The 21,188-nt window shown below is 36.4% G+C and overlaps 3 protein-coding genes across 4 annotated transcripts in view; 1 reads left to right on the top strand and 2 right to left on the bottom strand.

Moving 5' to 3' along the window:
* LOC308682932 (neutral cholesterol ester hydrolase 1-like) overlaps positions 1-1,276 on the bottom strand; it is a 4,160-nt gene extending 2,884 nt beyond the window's left edge. The window contains exons 1-3 of the mRNA XM_081352950.1: positions 1,053-1,276; positions 648-876; positions 1-29 (exon numbers count right to left, since the gene is read on the bottom strand). The exon at positions 1-29 is cut by the window's left edge and continues 41 nt beyond it. Of these exons, the coding sequence (XP_081209076.1) occupies positions 1-29; positions 648-876; positions 1,053-1,190 (396 nt within the window). The 5' untranslated portion in view covers positions 1,191-1,276. The remainder of the gene's footprint in view (positions 30-647; positions 877-1,052) is intronic.
* Positions 1,277-4,051: 2,775 nt separating this feature from the next.
* Positions 4,052-8,287, bottom strand: nceh1b.2 (neutral cholesterol ester hydrolase 1b, tandem duplicate 2). The gene is made up of 5 exons (XM_081352951.1): positions 8,047-8,287; positions 6,870-7,101; positions 6,697-6,766; positions 6,423-6,594; positions 4,052-5,010 (listed from the first exon to the last, which is right to left on the bottom strand). Exons 1-5 carry the CDS (start codon positions 8,185-8,187, stop codon positions 4,396-4,398), a joined length of 1,230 nt encoding a protein of 409 aa, XP_081209077.1. The 5' UTR covers positions 8,188-8,287; the 3' UTR covers positions 4,052-4,395.
* A 1,412-nt stretch (positions 8,288-9,699) lies between these two features.
* Positions 9,700-21,188, top strand: part of fndc3bb (fibronectin type III domain containing 3Bb) — a 61,152-nt gene continuing 49,663 nt past the window's right edge. For both annotated transcript variants that reach the window (XM_081353070.1, XM_081353069.1), the window contains exon 1: positions 9,700-9,896. The gene's annotated coding sequence lies outside the window, so the exon portion shown is untranslated. The remainder of the gene's footprint in view (positions 9,897-21,188) is intronic.

Here is a 21,188-nt window from a genome sequence, read left to right as displayed (position 1 = left end):
CATGCACTGAAGGTAATATGGTTTCATCTCTTTGAAGACAGAGGGAGCAATTAAAGATGTTATGCTGTTATTGGAATTAATGAATGGGACGCTATATTTCTTAAGTACATTTAGGCTTTAATAAGATTTCCACAAGAAATATTAAACCTGGTGTCTTCCATGATTCTTACTCTTTCTGACAAGAAAGCATGAAGCACATGAAGGCGGCATTGAACCATAGATAATATCACCAAAAAAGTTAATGAAAACATCACAAGTGTCATGAAACGTTTAAAGTTGGCATTAACAGGAAGTTATGATAACCATTTCTTCCCTATTCATAGTTTTCAGTCATGTGACTGGCGTGGAGACCTAAAAATATTAAACAGTGACACGTTTTGGTTTTTACCCCTTGCTTACCCCAACTTTGGATAGATAATTTATAATAAATACAGCAATATTCCATAAAAAAAGAACTGTCATGGCTATTTCATTAAGTCACTCACCATGAATTGATTTCATGGTGTCTTTAAACTGAGAAGTGTTGCTTTCTCTACTACCACATGAGGGTGCTTCGAGACCGCTGAGCAAATCTCTTTTTCTCGCTCCCTCTGTCTACAACTTCTATGAAATAATATGCAACTTAACATTAGCAATCTATCACCTACTTGTGCTACAGAGTGTCCATCCACCTCCATGGAAATAGACCACGCCTCTTTTCAAGCGCTGCTCCTGCCCGCCAGTAGACTCGAATACTCGCGCTTCCACTCCTCCAAAGGAAGCCTCTGTGATCCGGACGGCTGGGCTGGACTGATTACTTTTTACATCCTCCCAAGACGAAAAGTACTTTACAACACCGAACGGGGAACTTAGTCCAAGGTCATGAGCAACAAAACTCTACGGGAGAAATCCAAAAAGTTGAGTTTTTGTCAGCAGATCTCTTTAGTAAACTCCATCCTGCTACCTCATTGCACCTGTATATGTGTCTGTGTCTATTTTTTACAGTCTATGGTCTGTGTGTGTGTGAATGCAATAATATTTATATGAATATGTATTTCAATGCAAAATCTTACCAAATGCATCGTGCCACGTATCATAGCATCCATAAACATGAGTTTCCATGGCTCTGATATAGTGCTGGGCAGAGGCAGATAAATATAATAAGCAGCTGCTATTGACAGTAAAATCGTCCCGTTCAAAATGGACCGCATTATTAATTATGTTAAAAGAGAATTAAAATGACCGCTGCACAAATGTCATGCAGTCCTATATGACACTTCACCTGATTTCACAATGTATACCGGTAGATTATGAAAACACAGCAACCTTTTTAGATTAAAAGTCCTCTTGTCAAAATTAAGTTATTGTATTTATTTCACTGCAGTGGTTTTTGAGTTTTTATTCTTGTTTTATTTATTTTCTGTTAATGATTTTATTGTTGTTTCTTCTTCTCTGGATTCAGTATAGACAGACTTTTATTTTGAAATGTCTGTTGCTTATACCGTCTGTCTGGGATTTTTGGTTTCGGTCCGGGCCCTATTTTTGTAAATGCTCTGAAAACTTTTGTATGCAGGGGGGAATAGCTCAGTGAAATTAGGACATGGTGGTACAACCCCAGAGATTTCTTCTAGAAAGAGGAATTCGGCAGGGCTGTGCAGTCTCAGTATATCTCTTTTCTTATCGGAGCACTGGCCTTCTGTCATTTTATTAAGGATAGTAGGCTAAGCTAGAAGGAATTCATATTGCTTGTAGAAGTATTTTAATTTGTCAACTAGCGGATTGCACGGCCTTATATATATATATATATATATATATATATATATATAGCCAGGTCCATCAGTTCACGTGTGTTCCTTAATATTAAAAAATGTGAAACATTAGCCTTGCAAAGCTCCTCCCTTGTATCTGTGGATGGTATCCCTGTTAAAGAAGCTGTTAATTATTTAGGAGTTGTTGTCTCGAAAAATGAGCGAGATAGAGTTTCTCAGAATTTTAATCCTGCCTTTGAAAAGATTAAAAACAAATTTACCCTCTGGTTATTAAGGGATTTGTCTCTTAAAGGTAGAGTTCTTCTGTCAAAAGCAGAAGGAATTTCTAGACTAACCTGCTGCTTCATCTAGGCATTTAGACAATAAAACTGTCAAAACTACAGATTTTAGTTAATATTCTATGGAAGAATCATGTGCACTACATTCATAAATCTGTTGTTATGAATTCACTTAAAAGTGGTGGCCTTGATTTTCTACATTTCTCTACTTTAAATAACACCCTCAAAATTAATTGTTTCAAATTTTGTTTGAAAAAACCTTTGTGGAATTTTATTCCTAATTTGATCTTTGACCGACTTGGGGGCCTTTCTTTCTTTTTTTATTATTAAAAAAATGACAAATTGCCATTGAAACTTTCTGCCTTTCATGCTCAAGCTTTATTGGCTTGGAAACTGATCTACTGGCACAACTTTTCTCCACAACGTTATTTTATTTGGAATAACCGTTGAATTTTATATAAACACAAAAGTATATATTTTCAAAGCTAGTTTGATAATATATATATAGTATAGTTTGTCATTTGTTTAACACTCAATGATGACGTATGACGAGTTTCTTTTGCACTTTTTTATTACTTTAATGAGGTGTCTATGTTTATTAAGGAAAACTTTAATTTTGTAAAAAAAAAAATAATAAAAAACTTTGAAATTTAATTTCAATGCAATTGATGTATGTTTAAAGTATGATAAAAGTGTGAATAAGGAGGCTTTTGTAATTAATCTGTTAATCTTCTTAGACAAATTTCACATTCATAAGTGCAAGTTTTCCTAACAAAAGCCCCTTTTCTCAGTAGTCCTTAAAGAATTAGAAAATTACTTTTCTGCTTTTCAATCTAGTACTAATGGAAAAGCTATTAAGACTGTTCATTCGTGTACTGTCCGCAAAAGCTTTGAATGGTCTTGTGTTTTTGTGAATGTTTTTTTCTTATTTATCTTTTTATTTGTTATGTGTGTGTTCTTTGCAACCCTGGCTCCAAATTGTATGTTGTAATATTTTGTTGTTTAAAGCATAATCAAAAAAAAATTAAAACAAGACAAGGCCTTTGATTTGTCTCTTCACTTTACTGTCATTAATGATCTTGGGATATCAAACATATTCATATATACTATATTAATAAATATGACATTCACATATTTTTACATTGCATGATGATGATGACACAGTAGAATGTGATGGAAGTGTGAAATTATGAAATGTACTGACAAAGCAAAGTCCCAGGTACCGTATGCCATGCCTGAGAATGTGAAAACTTCAATAATTCTGTGGACAAAGCACATGGTTTATATGGTTTAAAATGTTTTTTTTTATATAATGCTGGTATTTTGAATAAAATGTATGATTCATTTTGAATTCCTTCATATGAATTGATATTTAACCATTTTACAGATAATTCTTTTCTGTTTCACAGATTCCACTGAAAATCAGCGATACCAATGGTTTATTTCCCAAGGAAATAAATGCATGCATTCAGAATGCATTATTCACTAAGATAAGTGATGCACTCCTTGAGGCATGGTGATGTGCATCTGTGCAAACTTCACGCCCAGATGCAGCTGCACAAAACTAGGGCAGAGAGCACAATTGCATGCTTGTGCGTGCGCAGACACAAAAAATGCACACCACTGCAAATCTGGAGTGTGAGAGACATGAACTAACTTGTCTTCCCATCTGTTTATAAAACATTTGGAAAAACAAGAAATGAAACCTTATTGCAATAAGTGTCCTGTTTTACTTAAAATTTTGAATTGACCTGCTTTGACACACTTGTAAAAAGGCATTATAACTGGTAATTTATATATATATATATATATACATATATATATATATATACACGTACATATAGTATACACACACACATATATATATATATATATATATATATATATTTATATGTATAAATGCATGTATATGCAGGTATATATGTGTGTGTGTGTTATATATGTAAATACACACACACACATATGTATAAATATATATATAAAAAAAAATATATATATATATATATACAAATTGTAATTTTTTTTGGTCACACTCTGCAGAATTATTTATAATATTTGTATAGTCACACTCTGCAGAATTATTTATAATATTTGTATAATCAGGATCATTTTGCATTATGTGGCATTATCCATGTAATACAAAGTACTGTAGCTTAAGCCCACTGCTACAGAAACAATAGAATATTGTTATTGAAACATTATTTCAGTAGCTTTGGGCCTGATCACTGCGCTTTCATTCCCATTCAATTCTTCACATATATTCAGTTGCATTGACATGTTGCATAGCAGTTTAAATTTAAAAACTAAAAATTTGAGAATGTTTAAAAATCTAAATATATTTAACATAACAACAGAATACTTTAGCTCTGCTAGAGGTTCTCCTTCAACCAACGGATGTAGTTCTTAAAACTTCGAAACCCCACAGAGAATCGAAAGGGCCCGAAAGCGAAACTAAGGCATCCATGGAACCCGTCTTCATAGTGATCAACGGTGACGTGGACTCCGGCTTCTTCCAGTCGCGTGGCGTACATGAGTCCGTCGTCTCTCAGCACGTCGTGCTCACAGGTCATGATGTAGGCGGGCGGCAGGGCCTTCAGCACTTCAGTTTCAGCAAGTAAAGGTGCCGCTCTCACATCCAGCAGGCCTGGAAGCTTCGCCACCAGCTCTGGGTCTCCGTGAAGCGGAACCACGGGTTTATAGTTCTTCTGAAAGGCCACCGGAAGAAGCTTGGTCCAGTTGATCTTGGCTCTGGCGGCTGCCATCTCCTGGCCCTGAGTTGTGTGGTTGTTTGCCAGCAAAGATGTAACGAGCCTTGGATCCCCGTTTAGGTACTCCAGCCAAAAGCGGGCCATGATCGGACGGTGCAGGATGGGAATGTGGGCGTTCTGCTGGTATGAAGGTGTGTTGAAGTCCAGGGCTTGAAGCACGGGGTAGAGAAGGGCCTGAACTTTAAATTTAATAGGAACGCTACTGTCCAAAGCCATCTGAGAACAAAGAGATAAAGAAATGTGATTGTGGATCAGGGTGGATCATCTTAAACTAAAACTATTAAAAACGTTTCTTTTAATTGGAATAAATATAAATAATAGTTGAAAAATGTTAATATACGAAAATGAGAAATGTTGCCTTGAACTAAAACTATTACCTGGAAATTGAAACTAAAACTGAAATAAAAATAAATTAACCCTAAAGAGCAACATATACAGTGTTGGGGAAAGTTACTTTTAAAAGTAATGCATTACAATATTGCGTTACTCTGTAAAAAGTAACTAATTGCATTACTTAGTTATTTTTATGGGAAGTAATCCATTCCGTTATTTTTGCATTACTTTTTCTGAGCTAGGCTTGCTTATTTGTTTTTAATAACAAAAAATATATAGTTTAATAAAAAAAAAAATTGGCAAATGTAAAGGCTTTTTCACACCAAAAGCTAAACAAATTAGCCTCAGGCTGAATGAAATGTAATGTAAGCCTGTACACTAGAGGACGCAGCTCAAACAAACCCTTCAGCTGTGCTGCCCTTCTGGAATGCAGAAGAATAAGACACAGGAGAAGAAAGTTCAACACTAATACTTCAGCGAAAATGCTTATCTAAAGTCATTTTTGCTTATTAGTAAGGTTGAATTGTATTGAATTGTAATTGAGTCGAAGGACAGCATCAAAAATATTGCTAAAAGGGATAGTTCAACCCAAAATGAAAATTCTGTCATCATTTACTCACCCTCAAGTTGTTCCAAACCTGTCGGTTATGCCGGAAATCAAACAGTTGTTGGACCCCATTGACTTGCATAATAGGAAAAAAATACTATGGATGTCAATGGGGTCCATCAACTGTTTGGTTACCGACATTCTTTAAAATATCTTCTTTTGTGTTCAGCAGAAGAAAGAAACTCATACAGGTTTAGAACAACTTTAGGGTGAGTAAATGATGACACAATTTTCATTGTTGGGTGAACTATCCCTTTAAATAAGTGAGATTAAATACATAAAGAATATTTGTGTCATTTCATATATGTTTGCATAATATTTGTATTAATTTGAGGGATACTGAATCTGTTTTTGTGCAAGTGAGATGGGTAAATGCCTGCTCACGTTTAGTCTAGAACTATAATAAGCATCATGTTCACACAGCACACCTTTACTTCTGATTTCTCTCAACATGGAGACAGGAGAGCTGTCAGTCAATAAATGGAAAGACAAAGTAAATTGCATTACTTATTTGAAAAAATAACTTAGATATTTGATTGTAAATTAAAAGTAGTGCGTTACTTTACTAGTAAATGAATCTGATTACGTAACTCGCGTTACAAAATTTGATTAAAACTAAAATAAAATAACACTGTTGTGGATTCCTTTTCCTCAATATTGAAAATGAATTTGTTGTTATTTGTCGTACCCGTTGCACCACAGCGGTGGCTAGGTTGGCCCCGGCGCTGTCACCTGACACAGCCACTCTATTTGGGTCTATGTGGTACCGACCCAACACCTCAGCTGTCAGGATGTGTTTTGAGGCCTGAATGGCTTCATTATACTGATCTGGGAAACGTGCATTTGGAGCCAGGCTGTACCTGAACATACAAATTATACAAATGACAGCCAGTAATTAACAAATTTGAGTTTGTTAAGGATGTAGCAATAAAATGACACAGTAGACGACGTGCATTGCTTACTCAATTGATATTACAACCGCATCCAACTCTTCAGCCATGGTCCTGCACTGAAGGAAATATGTTTGCATCTCTTTTAAAGAAAAAAAGAAAAGAATTTTTTTCTCACTACTTCTGCCAACAACATTCATTTTTAAACAGATTTCTTTATATGAAATCACATGCATTTAACCTACTTCCACTGCCGAGTGTCCATCCGCCTCCATGGAAATAGACCACACCTCTTTTCGAATGCAGCTCCTGGTATGATGCAGTGGACTCGAACACTTGTGCTTCCACTCCTCCAAAATGAGTATCAGTGACCCGAATGGCTGGGCTGGACAGTGGACCCTTTATTTCATCCCATGACGCAGCGTACTTAGCAACATCGAAAGGTCGACTCAGTCCAAGATCGTGAGCTAAAAAGCTCTATGAAAAAATACTAAAAGTTAGTAGGATTAGAGAGCAGGATTGTTAAACCCCCTATAAGGGTCTGAAAATCTCTTTATGAAAATTCCAATTTCTTTTGAAGGAACATAAGGAGGGTCCTAAGGAAAAGTATGGCAGTTTTTACTATAGCATTTCTAAAAGCATTACAGGCTCATATCCCACATTTTCAATTTGTATTATTGACAGATATTTGATCTAGCATAATCGAACTCAAATTAACCAAGCATGAAAAGTCAATTATATTTAAACATGTTTGTATCAGAAGTCTGTTGAAGTGATATTCAATTAATTGAAGTAAAATGGTGGAATGATAAGTAATCAAATTTAATCTCAGTCCAAGATCGTGAGCTAATTAAGCTCTCTGAAGAAAAAAAAAAAGCCTAAAAATTAGAGGGATTAGAGATTATCATTGTTATACACCCTAAAAGGGTCAGAAAATTCCATTTGGGGATAAGGTCTTAAAGATTCTGATAGTTTGATATCTCAAATCCCAATTATTTTATTTTTTTGTATTATTGAAAGATATTAGACATTGTAATCTAACTCAAATTAACCAAGCACGAAAAATTGGTAAATTTAATAAAAACATTAAATGTTTGGTGATTTTGGCATTTCCCATATCAGATGTCAACATTTAAAAGAATGCAAAAATCATACAAGTCAAAATTGCAATAAACACTTGAAGTAAAAAATATATATAAAAAAATATTTTCTCTCTTTTTTACACAAATTGTAGCAATTTATATTTGTTATCAAAGTTATTCTTAGAAATAGTTATAGTATAGTTATAGTATTTAAACTTTATTCAAGCTTTTCACTTTTTTATGTAGCCTAATATTAAACAATTTCGCTTAAATACTGTATCCACATTGAAATGACATAAAATGCATATTCTATATAATGTAAACAAATGCAAAAGCTTACCACATGCATTACACCACGCAATATTGCATCCATAAACATGAGTTTCCATGGCTCTGATATAGTGCTGGGCAGAGGCAGATAAATATAATAAGCAGCTGCTATTGACAGTAAAATCGCCACGATCAAAATAGACCGCATCATTATGATGGGTTAAGTTAAAGAAACACAAGAAACTTATAAAACTATACCGGTCTCAGGGTTAACATAGTGACTGACTGTATGATGTTGTAATACCTCATCTGACCCCAGAGAGCAGTGGTTTTGAAATCACAGCAAATTTTACTTTAAAAGTCCTCAGGTATGAGAACTCTAAATCCATCTTTTTTAATTGTGTACATTGTGTTTAAATTATTCGCTGATGGTTAGTATTAATTTTACTACTCATGACTTTTCGAATTAAGCGATATTTACGCAAACGTTTAAGTAAACGACATCACGTGTTGATTTGATTTTTTTCCGCACTGCCAGAAGACGGCGACTTTTATTTTGAAGTATTGTTCACACTCAGTCATGTAACAGCACTTTTTGAGTAACAGTTGTTTACATACGTCACATTGGAATGTACTGTATATCAGACATATGTCAGCCCAACTCTACACGTGTTTTACTCTTTTACTACTTTTACTAAAGATGCTATTACTACTACGATTCAGTTTATAGAGATGTGCCTATAGGCTATTTATGTATAATATTAGTCATCTTGATAATGCTGCTTTTTTTGAAGTGATTATTAATATCCTGATAGTTTACGCTTCAATTGATTGATCCCAGACTGTGTACAAATCTGTTTTTAAATCTGATCTGGTTACTGTTCATGACCACTAGGTGGCGCTGTAGTTCATCTTTATAATATGGTCACTCCATAATACCCACACTTCTAGCTATAGAAATATAGGAAATTTCTATTTTTTATTTTATTTTATTTTTTAACTTAATTAGGCTAAATAGCATTTCAACAAAAGCCCAAAAATATATTAGGCTACTGTAGCTGTTCACTCATCACGCAAACGTCAATCACATTATTATGGCAAGCAATAGCAAGATTCCTCGGCAAATAAAAAGTGTTTTTAAAAACTTTGATTCGTGGGTTTGGAATGTCATAATAATACAATATTAGATGAACATTTAAGACCAATACACGGTTATAATAAAACAGAATGTGTAGCCATGGATGATGATGGAATATGCACCACTGTGGCTTTTTATGTGATTTCAGTCCTAAACAAAATCCTGTGTGTCATATTTGAGGATGTGGAACGTACAAAAAGGAACTTTATACGTTTGTGGATAAAGCACATGACTTTCAAACCAGTAATGCGTTTTACATGAGTTGTATGCTTTGTATTTTGAGATAAAAATATATATTATTATTAGGTTGCATATAAGTTACAAGTTGCCTCCTAAATCGTATTATAAAAAAATAGATATGAATGTATATATTGTATAATATACAATTATTTATAAAGGAAATTCAACTTATTTCTATTTAAAGCTAGTCACATTTCCACAAGAGAGCTAGTTAAGAACAATTATAAAAAAAATATACTGCTTTCACACTGAGCCTAATTTGTCTTAACAGGACAATCTCTCCTAACATCCCCCTTTATCTGCATCATCATCAGACATTTCTGCGGATGCGGTCACTGCTGGAATGGATCGGGAGAGTATTTGGTGTAATACGGTAAATACGGTTCTACACCCCCATGTGCGCTTCAACATAATTGACATGGCGGAATTCCACACTGATCTGGTCTGGTCCACCGTGGACTTCGCAGCAACGGAATGACATGCTTTCTATTTCGGGCATTTAGGGACTAAAGTGTTAATAAGCAAGATTTACTGAATCCAAGGTAAGTCGACGCGTTTTTCTTCAAAGTAATGTATTTTACGAAGCGCCTGGAGACATTGTTTCGAAAAGTTTCAAGTTGCAGAAAAGCGCGAGCCGGTTTGCCTCATTGATGGGAAAGGGAAGTCTTGAATTTAATGGAAAACGAAACGAAACCTAAACGAAACTTAGTGTTTTAAACACATAAACATTTGCGTGAGCTGATTTACTTCGCTTTTACATGAGTATATTTTGACAGTTGTTGTAGCCTATTTTAACTAGTAGCCTAATACTGCAATTTTAGGCTATGTGCATCTTGTGTTTTTTTTATGCTAGAAAAAAGTAATAACTCGTTATCCTCATTAACACTGCTTTATCAAAATTTACTTCCACAACACTCGTAATGTCCAAGTGAGAATTAATAGAGGAGACTTGGTGATTCTGTCCACTGCTTCTTTCTCGGAAAATTCTGGAATTCGATACCGTTTCGTTACGAAGCGTTTTTTTTTTTTCATCAACACGGGGGTCTGTTTGTATAATATAATCATCTCGCATTTCATTAGGTCTAATATATATAACATTTTTATATAAGTATAAGTCGGGTAAAGATGCCAAAGACATCTGGAAAGTGACACGTCAATTCCCAGTAATCAAGTTGCTTGCTTAAGCGTCACGCGAATAATGTATTTTTTAACTCCTGGTTGTAACGTCAGTGCAATGAGTATGACGTATGCCATATTGTATACATAAAATCCAGTTCCGTATACATTGTCATTGACATTAACAAAGTTGTCTACGGTGTTCTAATGGGAAGCTGTGTGAGTGAACTTGCATTGTAGAATTGGCGTTCTTTTGAGTCGAATCTTTTCAATGAATCAGTTGAACCTGTTCAAAAACAGTCAGGGTTGCGTTTCTCGTAAGTAAGCTTTAAAAGATCGTATTATTATTGGCAGCACTGAACGATTCGAAAATACACTCATTGAACTGAGAACCGTCTGTTTCAGACGATAGAGCTGACTGTACAGTATTTGGAGCGATTTGATTGATTGGTTGTAAACTTCCTCAGAGATATAACACACACACACACACACACACACACACACACACACACACACACACACACACACACACACACACTTCGATGTAGTTTTAGTGTGGTAGTGTAGTTAGTTTTAATGAGGGAACTACAGTGAAGCGTTGACATTTGACAGTCAAATTAAAAATGAAGATAAAACTATTAAATTATGCTGATATGTATATATATATAGGCCTATATATAATATATCAAAACATTGGAATTTGGAAATGTTTATGAGTTGATTGTGTCCGTTTAATCAATGCAGTTGTTTTTATGAAATCACATGATGACACAATTATGTCACGCTGTAAAAGAATCTCTGAGCCGCTTCGTTGAACCGAATCGAAATGAGTTAGACTCCCTAAGTAGACAGCTTCATTGATTAAGAAGGGGAGTGTTCAAATGTTGCAGTGTTGACACTTTGTTATACCCCGTTTCCTTTGGGAATGATAGTGTTCAAATGTAAACAGTTGCGAAAGAAAAAACAGACTGTCACAAAATCTGTTTTTGTAGTGTTTTAAAAAAACACAAATTTGGGTTGTAGATCATATTGTAGACCGGATCTTTTAGTCGGAGGAAACCCGATCCCAAATACATGACGTCATCTGACATTCCAGAGCGAATCTTGAGGTGCAGAAAGCTGCCTGGTAGACTTTAGAGACTCCAGCCTTGGCGTCAAGTTTGATTTCTCTCCTTTAAGTCATTGCTGTAGTATTTATAGAGTAGAAAAAGTGAAAATTATGTTCTGTAATGTGAAGGTTTTAAACTTTAATGCAGTCAGTGTAAACTTAACTGCGCCGTTTCAAATGGTTTATGTCAAACACAGGGTTTTGCAGACTAATATGCACTAAAGTTTTATTGTAAGTGATGCTTTAAATTATGTCCAGTGAAGGAAATGCACATTTCTGTGGTGGTATCCTGACCACAGTGTGAGCACTGATTTTTCAGCATCTCGCACCCCCATTTAAACACACAGGCATACCCTGACCCCTCCCAACCCTACAGCCCTTTGGCCCCAAACTCAAACACTAAAAGAATGCAGTGCTTGTGGGTACACTGTAAAAACAAACCTGTGGGATCTTCTCAACAAAATTGAGGTAACAATTTGCACTTAATTTGTTGGTGTAGATTTCCTCATGTTTTGAGTAAAGATACCTAAATTTAACAGCTATGACACATTTAAATAAATTTGGTAGCCTATCTAACATTTATCAATTCAATACATCACACAAATAATTAATGCTTGATAGTTATTGTACGTTGGAAATTTGTAGCTAGCATAGCAAACGAACTGGTGTTTAGAACAAAATCAAGGCAAAACAAAGTTAACTCAGACCAGCTTCGGCCGGTAAACACCTTTGAGCTGCCATTGGTCCATGGTGATTTCATAGGTGTGCTCTGTGGCTCTGCCTTCTTTTTCATGGAAATCTTCTCTGGTTCATTTCTTCTGTTTAGTCCACCCAAGTCAGACACGAGTAAAAACACGACATTGAAGTAATGGTTCTTATTGAAATCGACACTGACACTGTCATGTTCAATACTAAGTGCTATTTAAATAAATGTATGGTGACGAGTGCTGAATTGCAGAGCTGGTGCAAACATGCCCATGGAAATGCATGATCAGATGCTTTCTTTACTGCTGTTTTCTCACCACTGTCATTTTTTTAAATTTCTTTTATCAGTTTTGTTATTGAGAGGAAAGCATGCTGCACATATGTATGTATTCATCTATACGCCGTTCTCAGCAGTGTGGTCGGATGTTTCGAACTTCTCTTTATCACTAAATAGTGAATGAAAAAGAACTTCGCTGTGAGTATATCAGGGCCTTAAGTTACTTGTCACCGCACTGACGTACAGCTATCTGTTACTCATTGCTCATTCTCATCGTGTTTTATCATGTCTAGTACACCAGCTTTGTTCTTTAGGTTCTCCCCTGGCTACTAACTCTCTACTTTGAAGAGAGCTGATGTTATCTAGGTAACAGAAATGCTTAGATATTTGTGCTAATGGCATTGGATAATCAGATGTTTATCATTTACATATCATTTCCTGAGAGCGATTGTAATGATCTGTCGAGCTGTCAGTACTCCTTTGTTGTCGTTATCGAAACGCTTGTGCCGAATTATCGCTAATGCCAGCTACCCACAGGGTAACTGAAATGTTTTAATGAGAAACTCATGGTACATTTGTGAAGAATTTGGGCAAGGATTTAGCACAGGGAAGGGTGGTGGTGGTGGTAGTGGTTAAAAATCTGGTTTCGGAATGGGTGATTCATGAAGTGGAGAATTTCTGGGAACCCTGATCACCATTATATCCTTGAGCAATAAACCCACAGGTCTCTCCTTCAGTGAAATTCTTTTGGATTTTTTCCACTGTTTTCGGTTATGGTTAAGGATTCAAACAAACCCATAAGTATGAACAAGTAGTTCCAGTTGATATAATCCAACAGCATTAGGACTTTTCTCTGTTTGCATATTCCGGTCTGTATTAGTGGGGGAGATTTTTACAGAATCTTTCTGCAGGTTACATCATCGTTATGCTAGGTGTAGGTGATGGCACAATGTCAAGTGAGTGAATAATTAATTCAAAAACAGTAGCCTAGAAATCTAGACGCACCCTAGCGGCAGCAAAATTTATTTTGCAGCCAGGGTAGTCTAGCAACTCTCCGTTGACTTTCGAGCTGGAAAAAACAAAATTAGGTCAGGCCAATCACATCGTGTATAGAGTAGGCGGGCGGGCTTAACATAATGACGACAGAGTTGCGACGGTTCCCTTCTACTTGAAAACAAAGAATGGCGGCTGCTGGAGAACAGTCTTTCGAATCGGCTTTGGCCGCGACTCTGGAGGACTTGGAGTTTTTCTTTGAGAAAAGAGCAAAGAACGGCACTTAAGCATTCTTAAAAAAGGAAGATGTGTTCGTAGTTTTGCCCGGCCAGATTCAAAAGTTGAATCTATCAACTAACGTTAGCTCTGCTGTTGGGAAAACGCTCTGGTTGGTTGAAGCGCTGTCCTATTGCGTGCAGAGGGAATTTGAAAGACAGCCGTTTATCCCGCCCTTCGGATTGAGCCATGTCTATGGTGAGTTGCCAGACCTAACATCTTGATGTAGGTCTGGTCTGGCTTGCCAGGCTACAAAAACAGATTCTTTCAGGAATGAAAAACAACTGACTGTCTTTATGAGCAAGTCATTGAATCAATCATTCAGCTGATTTTTTTATTTTTATTTATTTGTTATGCTACTCTTGTTAAATCTGATATTCATATGTCTGTCTGTAAAAAAAAAACTTTAAATGAATAGTTTTATATTTCTCCTTTTTAATTCAATTGTCATTCTCAATGCTTCATGGGATTGTAGTTCATTAAAACCGTTAAGTACACATTAATCTTGTACTTTTGTCTGATTATCAGATACCTTTTGCTTTGAATCAATTTGTAATATGGTAATTCACCTCCTAACTGGTTGGTTTGGTTCATGGGTTATAAATCTTTAGCAAAGACTTTTTTTGCAAAGATCTCATTGGGAAAAAACAAAAACAAATGGGAAAATGCTTTTGGAATAAAGGTCATTGAAAAGTAGCTGGGCGCTGTTGCACTCTCGTGCAAATTCATAAATTGCTATTTTGAATTCAGCCCATCATTGAGTCATTCATTCAGCAAATTTAATGAAAAAAAAAAACAGCATAATAGCATACTGCTCGGTATTTCTGTCATTCCTGATCCTGTACTCTTGCTTGGATTTTGGATTTTTAGGTGATGAGATCAAACTTTTCCTGCCCTTTTATCTCATCAGCCATCAGTTGCTGGAGGCTGGACTGAAGAGTTAATATTGGTCCTTGTCTCTTCTGCTGAGCATCACATCTTGTTTGATCATAAGAGCCTCTTATACAGCCAGATCCAGCGGTGCTTGGCATTAGATGTTTCATGAATTGGGTGATCTACCTGCAACCTTTACTGTCTACAGCTATTAAGTGTAACATGTTTGGTACAGATTTCCTGTTACACAAATACACTCTAGCATTGCTTGCCTCTTTATAGCTGAGGCCCAAAACAGGATAAGGAATGTGACCTATTGACCTTTAGAAGAAGAGGGAGGGAAAGGGACTGCGGTGAAGAGTGCTGCCTGTTCGTTCTGTACATACATGCGTGTTTATTCCCACTTTGGCACAGCTGGAGGTTTGTAGACTGACAATATTTTATGAGGATTTTATGAAGAAAATTAAGCTCATTGCGACTTTGGGTAAAAATTTCTGTAATAAATCAATTTAAAATAATTTTCGCAATATGTATAATTTTCGCAATTTTTCATGATGTTTTTGATTCACTAAAAAGTACCGGCTCATAATAATTAATTATTCAAAAATTGGACTATACACTGGTTGAGCTGTATGTTTGTGTGGGAGTCTGTGTTGTGCTGATGGTCTACAGGCTCAGATAAATAAGTCTACAGGCTTTCATAGACAACTTAGTAAGTCAGGGAAGGTCTTGTTTTTTAAATCTCGCTACAAGCTGTTCAAACATTTGCAATAAAATGTGATTTAAATTCATAAATTCTTACATATAGCTTTATTTTTTTATCTACCACTCTCTTCCTTTCTCAATCTATACCTCTTCTTTTTTTCTGTCCCTGGACACAATTAAGATGTTAAGGGTGTATACATTTCTCTGCGGTGACCCTGCGCAACTCCTCCGTGTGACTGGAGAACTCAGTTTGACCCAGTTAAGATGCTCCTCTGCCTCTTCTCAGTGCTTAGAGGCCAGATCACATTTCATATTGGGGTTATGCAACACTGAATTTGGATCCTGGGAATCTGTGTCGTCTTTCTCTGCACTTGTCCCTCATTTTTTGTCCCTTCTCTTCTTGTGTCTTTTACTGTAAGTTCTGTAAGGGGAGAGTGGATGGAGTTTCAGTGCGTGGAGAAACAGGGTCAGCTTTTTGAGCTCAGCTGGGTGTGTAACTGCATTATTGTGCCTTCAGGGAGGAACCAGGTCGTGCTTCAGAGTCTGTGGTGTCAGTGTTGGGTAACACTTTTATCTCTTAAACAGCACTGTTAGACATTTCAAGGGTTTTTTACAGTAACTTACTGGTAACACTGTTGCTATGCTATGAGAAAAATGTATTGACATACTCGATCATACCAGCTTGCACATCGTTAAAACACCAATTACAATATTATCGTTGATGTCGCACACCCATAATATTATGCATTTATAAGACTTGTAATACACCAGACAGAAAATCAAACGGACAAAACGCTAAACACGCTGATTTTTGGTAGTCGAAATTTCTGTGCATCCCTATTGACACAACATGAGGTTTAGCAAACAATGACTTTTTTCCGGCGCAACACGACAAATCCAAGACAGTATATAGTGATGCCCCGTTATATTTCTGACGTACGGTATTCCGAGTCCAAGCGCTCGCACTATTTCTGACAAGGGACAAACAGGTCGCTTCAATGTGTCCAATATAGACAGCCTCTGACTATTATAGCGTTGTAGACACGCGGTGTGAGGCAAACATTAGGAAATAAAAAGCACGATGGAATGGTGCCAGTCAGAGAGGCCATTACGTCAAATACAGTAGTATACAGCAAATTTTGAAAAATATAGTAAGTCTCTGTATGTTTGACGTCACAGAAAATTCCCATGATGCAATGGGAATCACAGTTATTTATTGTAAAGAGAAATAGCAGTATAATACTGGGTGATTTAAAGTAAATATTTGTAGAAATTACAGAAAAGTCTAACAGTGAGGAGGTGCTGAGACCAGAGAACAGTTGCTGTTGCATAGAGGAAAAGAAAAGAAAATAACAATTTAATATATCATAATTGATTATTAGACAGCAATGAGATTAATTGGAGAACTTGAGAAACAGACTTAAGTAATCTCTCTAGATCAGAAAAGATCGCAATAATTTCACAAACTGTTCTCAGATTTACCAAGATACCAAAGTCTGAAATCAAATGTAAGAGATTTCAGCACTAAAATGATCTGGTCTACACTATCCACATTTATTTGACTCTATACGCATGCTCATTTTTTGTTTGAGTCCTGAGATAAACTTGATACTAATCTGAAACATATTTGAATACTTAATTAAAGGGATAGTTCACAAAAAAAGTCATTGTCACACCGAAAATCAGCGTGTTTAGCGTTTTGTCTGTTTGACTTTCCGTCTGGTGTATTGCAAGTCTTATAAATGCATAATATTAGGGGTGTGCGACATCAACGATAATATTGTAATTGGTGTTTTAACGATGTACAAGCTGGCATGATCGAGTATGTCAATTCGAGTGTCAAATCTTTTTCATATTATTTATGCCATTGTAATTGCAGTGTCAATGCATGCCACCTCTGAACAGCACAGCTACAGTCTGTAAATCCATCATGATAACTTTATAGACCAGAGTGAGACTTAAATGTATGTGGTTATTCATAAAAAATCTGAATATGTGCATTCACAAATGAGTAATGACTTAAATTTCAGTCTTGTATTGTTATTGAAGACCCGTTCAAGGGCGATAATATTATCATCCACACCAGCTGCAGTTTTTTCGTCTGCCATTTTTAAATTCTTGAGTCTTCTAAAGTCGTCTGGATTTTGATTGGCTGTTAATGTTCATCTGCCAGAATAAATCGATTCTGAAAGTGATTTCAACTAGGCTATATCGTTCTTTTGAGCTGTTATTATTAGTTGCGGTGTGGAAATTTAAAATTAGAATGATTTTCAAAACTTTTTTTGTATTGTGATGGTTGTGAACAGACCTTTAAACTTGATAGGCAAGCTGGGTAATTCTAGGTATCAGCCTGGCCAGTAACCTGTCTATAGCAATCTACTAGACCAGACGCAAATAAAGGCCAGTCAGTTGGTTCATTATTCTGCCACACTCCTGTAATGTGTCCTTGATTTCCTGTCTGTGCCTTGTCTGGGCCGTTATCGCTTCAGTTCCATTGTGGCTGAGATATTTGTGTTGAGATATTTTTAAAGAGGTGATGTCATCTGGCTGTAAGTGCTGATCAGAGTCACAGACGTGAGTCAACATCAGGGAGATGGAAATGCTGAGCGCTCCGAGGTGAGTTACTTTGCCGAGGAAAAAATGTGACATTTTAGATTTTCTCATTCCCTGGGAATGTGTGTGTGCAAGCCTGAGCGCGTGTGTGTGTTTCAGCTGATCAGGGAAGGGATGGAATGAGAGAATAAAAGAACAAGGGAGAGATGGAGAGGAAAAAGTGATGGTTTTCTTGGTTTCCCAGCTTCCTCAGTGTTATTATGTGCCATTAGCTGGATTATAGGCCCATGCCAGACTGGGTCCACATCTGGGACTGTAAACCTGCCAGATGCAAGAACAGATTTCTAAAAAGAATTAAGTCTGTCTTATTGTGGTTGTGTGTGTGTGTGTGTGTGTGTGTGTGTGTGTGTGTGGCAATGTGTTGTCATTACTGCTTGGTTGCTGTTGTGAAGATTTTCCAAACTACTTTCTAATGAATAGTTATAAAGTCTACTATAAGAGTAGGTTGATTTCCCTGAAAAGTGTAGACATTGTGGCTCTGTGGTGCGATCAAAACATTGTTTATTTGCACATCCTGACTGTCCTTTATCACCTTTATCAGTGTTTGGGAAACCTGTCTGGAAAAAAATCATTATCTTTGCAGAAATTACACATTTTACTTTGAAAAGTTTCAAAAGTTTGGTTTGGAAAGGTTTTTTTTTATATTTTTGAAATGTCTCGCCAAGGCTGCATTTATTTAATCAAAAATACTGTAAAAACAGTAATATTGGGATTTGGGATAACTGTTTTCTGTTTCAATATAATGTAATGATGACAAAGCTGAATTTTCAGCATCATTACTCTTCAGTGTCACATGATCCCTCTGAAATCATTCTAGTATGCTGATCAGATTTGTTGCTCAAGAAACATTTCTTAATATTATCTATGTTGAAAACGGTTGTGCTGCTTAATATTGTTGTGGAACCCGTAATAATGTATTGCTCAAAGGTTTCATATCTCATGAGACTAATTGAATGTCTGGTTTTTCTTTCTCTGAAGCATCAGCCTTGCCTCAGATGTTTTGTGACATTTTTGCGATCTCTTCTGAAACTCCAGAGGAGACACGTAGCACTATATAATATTATAGATGTTATAGAGATTGCCTTCAGAATTGAGCCATATTTACCTTCCAATAACTGCATTTACTTGCATCTTTATCAAAACAGTACGTGTATCAAGCTGTGGATCAGAGTGATCCATGTACCTCAAATCTGAAGCGTCATACATCCAGGTCTTAAGAAGAAATAGAATATCTGAGATGTTGTCATCAAGGCAATGATTGTTTCACTAGTGTTGTTTTGGTTGTATGAAAGTCGTGCTGTTTGACTGTGAGGCCGACGGGGAGGTGGTCTAGGGAATACCCCACATCACTGGAACATCAGCCATGCCATGAAAGGACTCTCTGTCTTTCTTGATTGACACTCACTGTGACGTGGTCACAACAACATGACCCGTGAAGGTAGGGGGTCCTGCCTCTTTGTGCAACACCATCCACCCCCCACCCCCAGCTCCTCGGCTCTGACATCGTATGAATCTCTCTCTATCTCTGGGGATTTAGCCCTTAAACGCCCCTTCTCAATGCTACAGAAGTTCAGACTCCTGCCATCCACAGGAATGAGGGGAATGAGGAGAGTAGAATGAAAAGAAAGAATGGACTGAGAGCTTGAGGGGTAAAGAGAGAGTAGGTGGGGGGGGGGGGATGGGGGTAGTGTTAATGATTTTAGTTGTGCGGTAATTACAGGTCGTGGCAAAGAGCACTGAGGAAAGGAAAACAAGCTTCTGACCATATAATTGTTAAAGCCACGATGGTCAACTGACTATTCTTCCAAAACCTGACTTTTTAATTAAAATTTTTTTTTTAATGTTACTTTGAATAATGATGCATGTTGGTCTAAAGAATATTAGTAAAAATAAAAAATATTTTTTTTTTGTAGCAATTTTTTTGTTAGTTGGTAAAATCAAGTTATATCAAATATAAAATGTAATATACATAATATATATATGAATAAAGTTAAATATGTATAGTTTACATATGTCACGTTATGGAGATTGTGGGTTGTGAACCATTTCATGTTCATTTCAGGATGTTTTCTATAGTCAAATCCAAGACAGGTTGGCTGTTGGTGGTGTGTGTTTAGCCTATTTGTGTGTGTGTGTGTGTGTGTGTGTGTGTGTGTGTGTGTGTGTGTGTGTGTGTGTGTGTGTGTGTGTGTGTGTGTGTGTGTGTGTGTGTGTGTGTGTGTGTGTGTGTGTGTGTGTGTGTGTGTGTGTGTGTGTGTGTGTGTGTGTGTGTGTGTGTGTGTGTGTGTGTGTGTGTGTGTGTGTGTGTGTGTGTGTGTTTAGCACTGGAAGTGAAGGCATTTATGACCCAATAAAAAGCCACTATCTCTATTCTCTCTTCTTCCTCTTTTCTGAAGATCAGAGGACATCTCAAGTATACAACTCCTCACGTCTTAAAAATTCAGAGTATGGTATGTAGAGATTTTTGTGTTTTTTAACAGCCAGCTGAAATTATTCCAAAAAAATTCAAAATACCATGATTTTAACACGTTTTTATGAACATTCTGCTATAGTAAAAACAATATATTGACCTCATAGTACCACCTCAGTACTTTTTCATAGCTTAAGGCTTCTTTCTTTCTGTAATCACTGTAGTAGTTGTCGTTTTTCCTGGGCTGCTGCAGAACATCAGATGAATGATTTTTGTTGCTCTGGGTTTGACCCCTGGCAGTGACGTGCATGTTTGGAGTTAAATGGGACAGGTTATTGCTTTCATAGAGGGAAATGGCACCAGTCAGCTGAGCAGAGACACTATCATTGCTGATCTTTCCCCCACTACCTGAACTTTGGTTGTTTTTTACGTTTTAAGAGTGTATTCAAATCAATTCAAGCTTGCACTTGTTTTGAAGACATAAGCATAATGCCTTTCAACATCAAGCTAAACTGTACAGTCTTGTCTGATGTGCAGGAGTGTTCTGCAAGTGTTTTATACTTCAAAGGCTGCGGCCTGCACCATCATTATCATTCACTATCACTGCACTATCATATACTATATCTATATGATTTTTTAATGGTTCTTTGAACACGAGGTGAAAGCTGCTACTTTCATTTTTCAATGTGTGAACCAAAATATTAAGAATGATATTAATATTAAGATAATGTATTAAGCTAGATGCTAACACTTGCATA

The sequence above is a fragment of the Scardinius erythrophthalmus genome (genome assembly GCF_964197995.2).
Source record: "Scardinius erythrophthalmus genome assembly, chromosome: 22".
Classification (NCBI taxonomy): Eukaryota; Metazoa; Chordata; class Actinopteri; order Cypriniformes; family Leuciscidae; genus Scardinius; species Scardinius erythrophthalmus.
The sequence above is the reverse complement of the archived record's forward strand: the minus strand, read 5'-3'. Positions and strand labels throughout refer to the sequence as shown.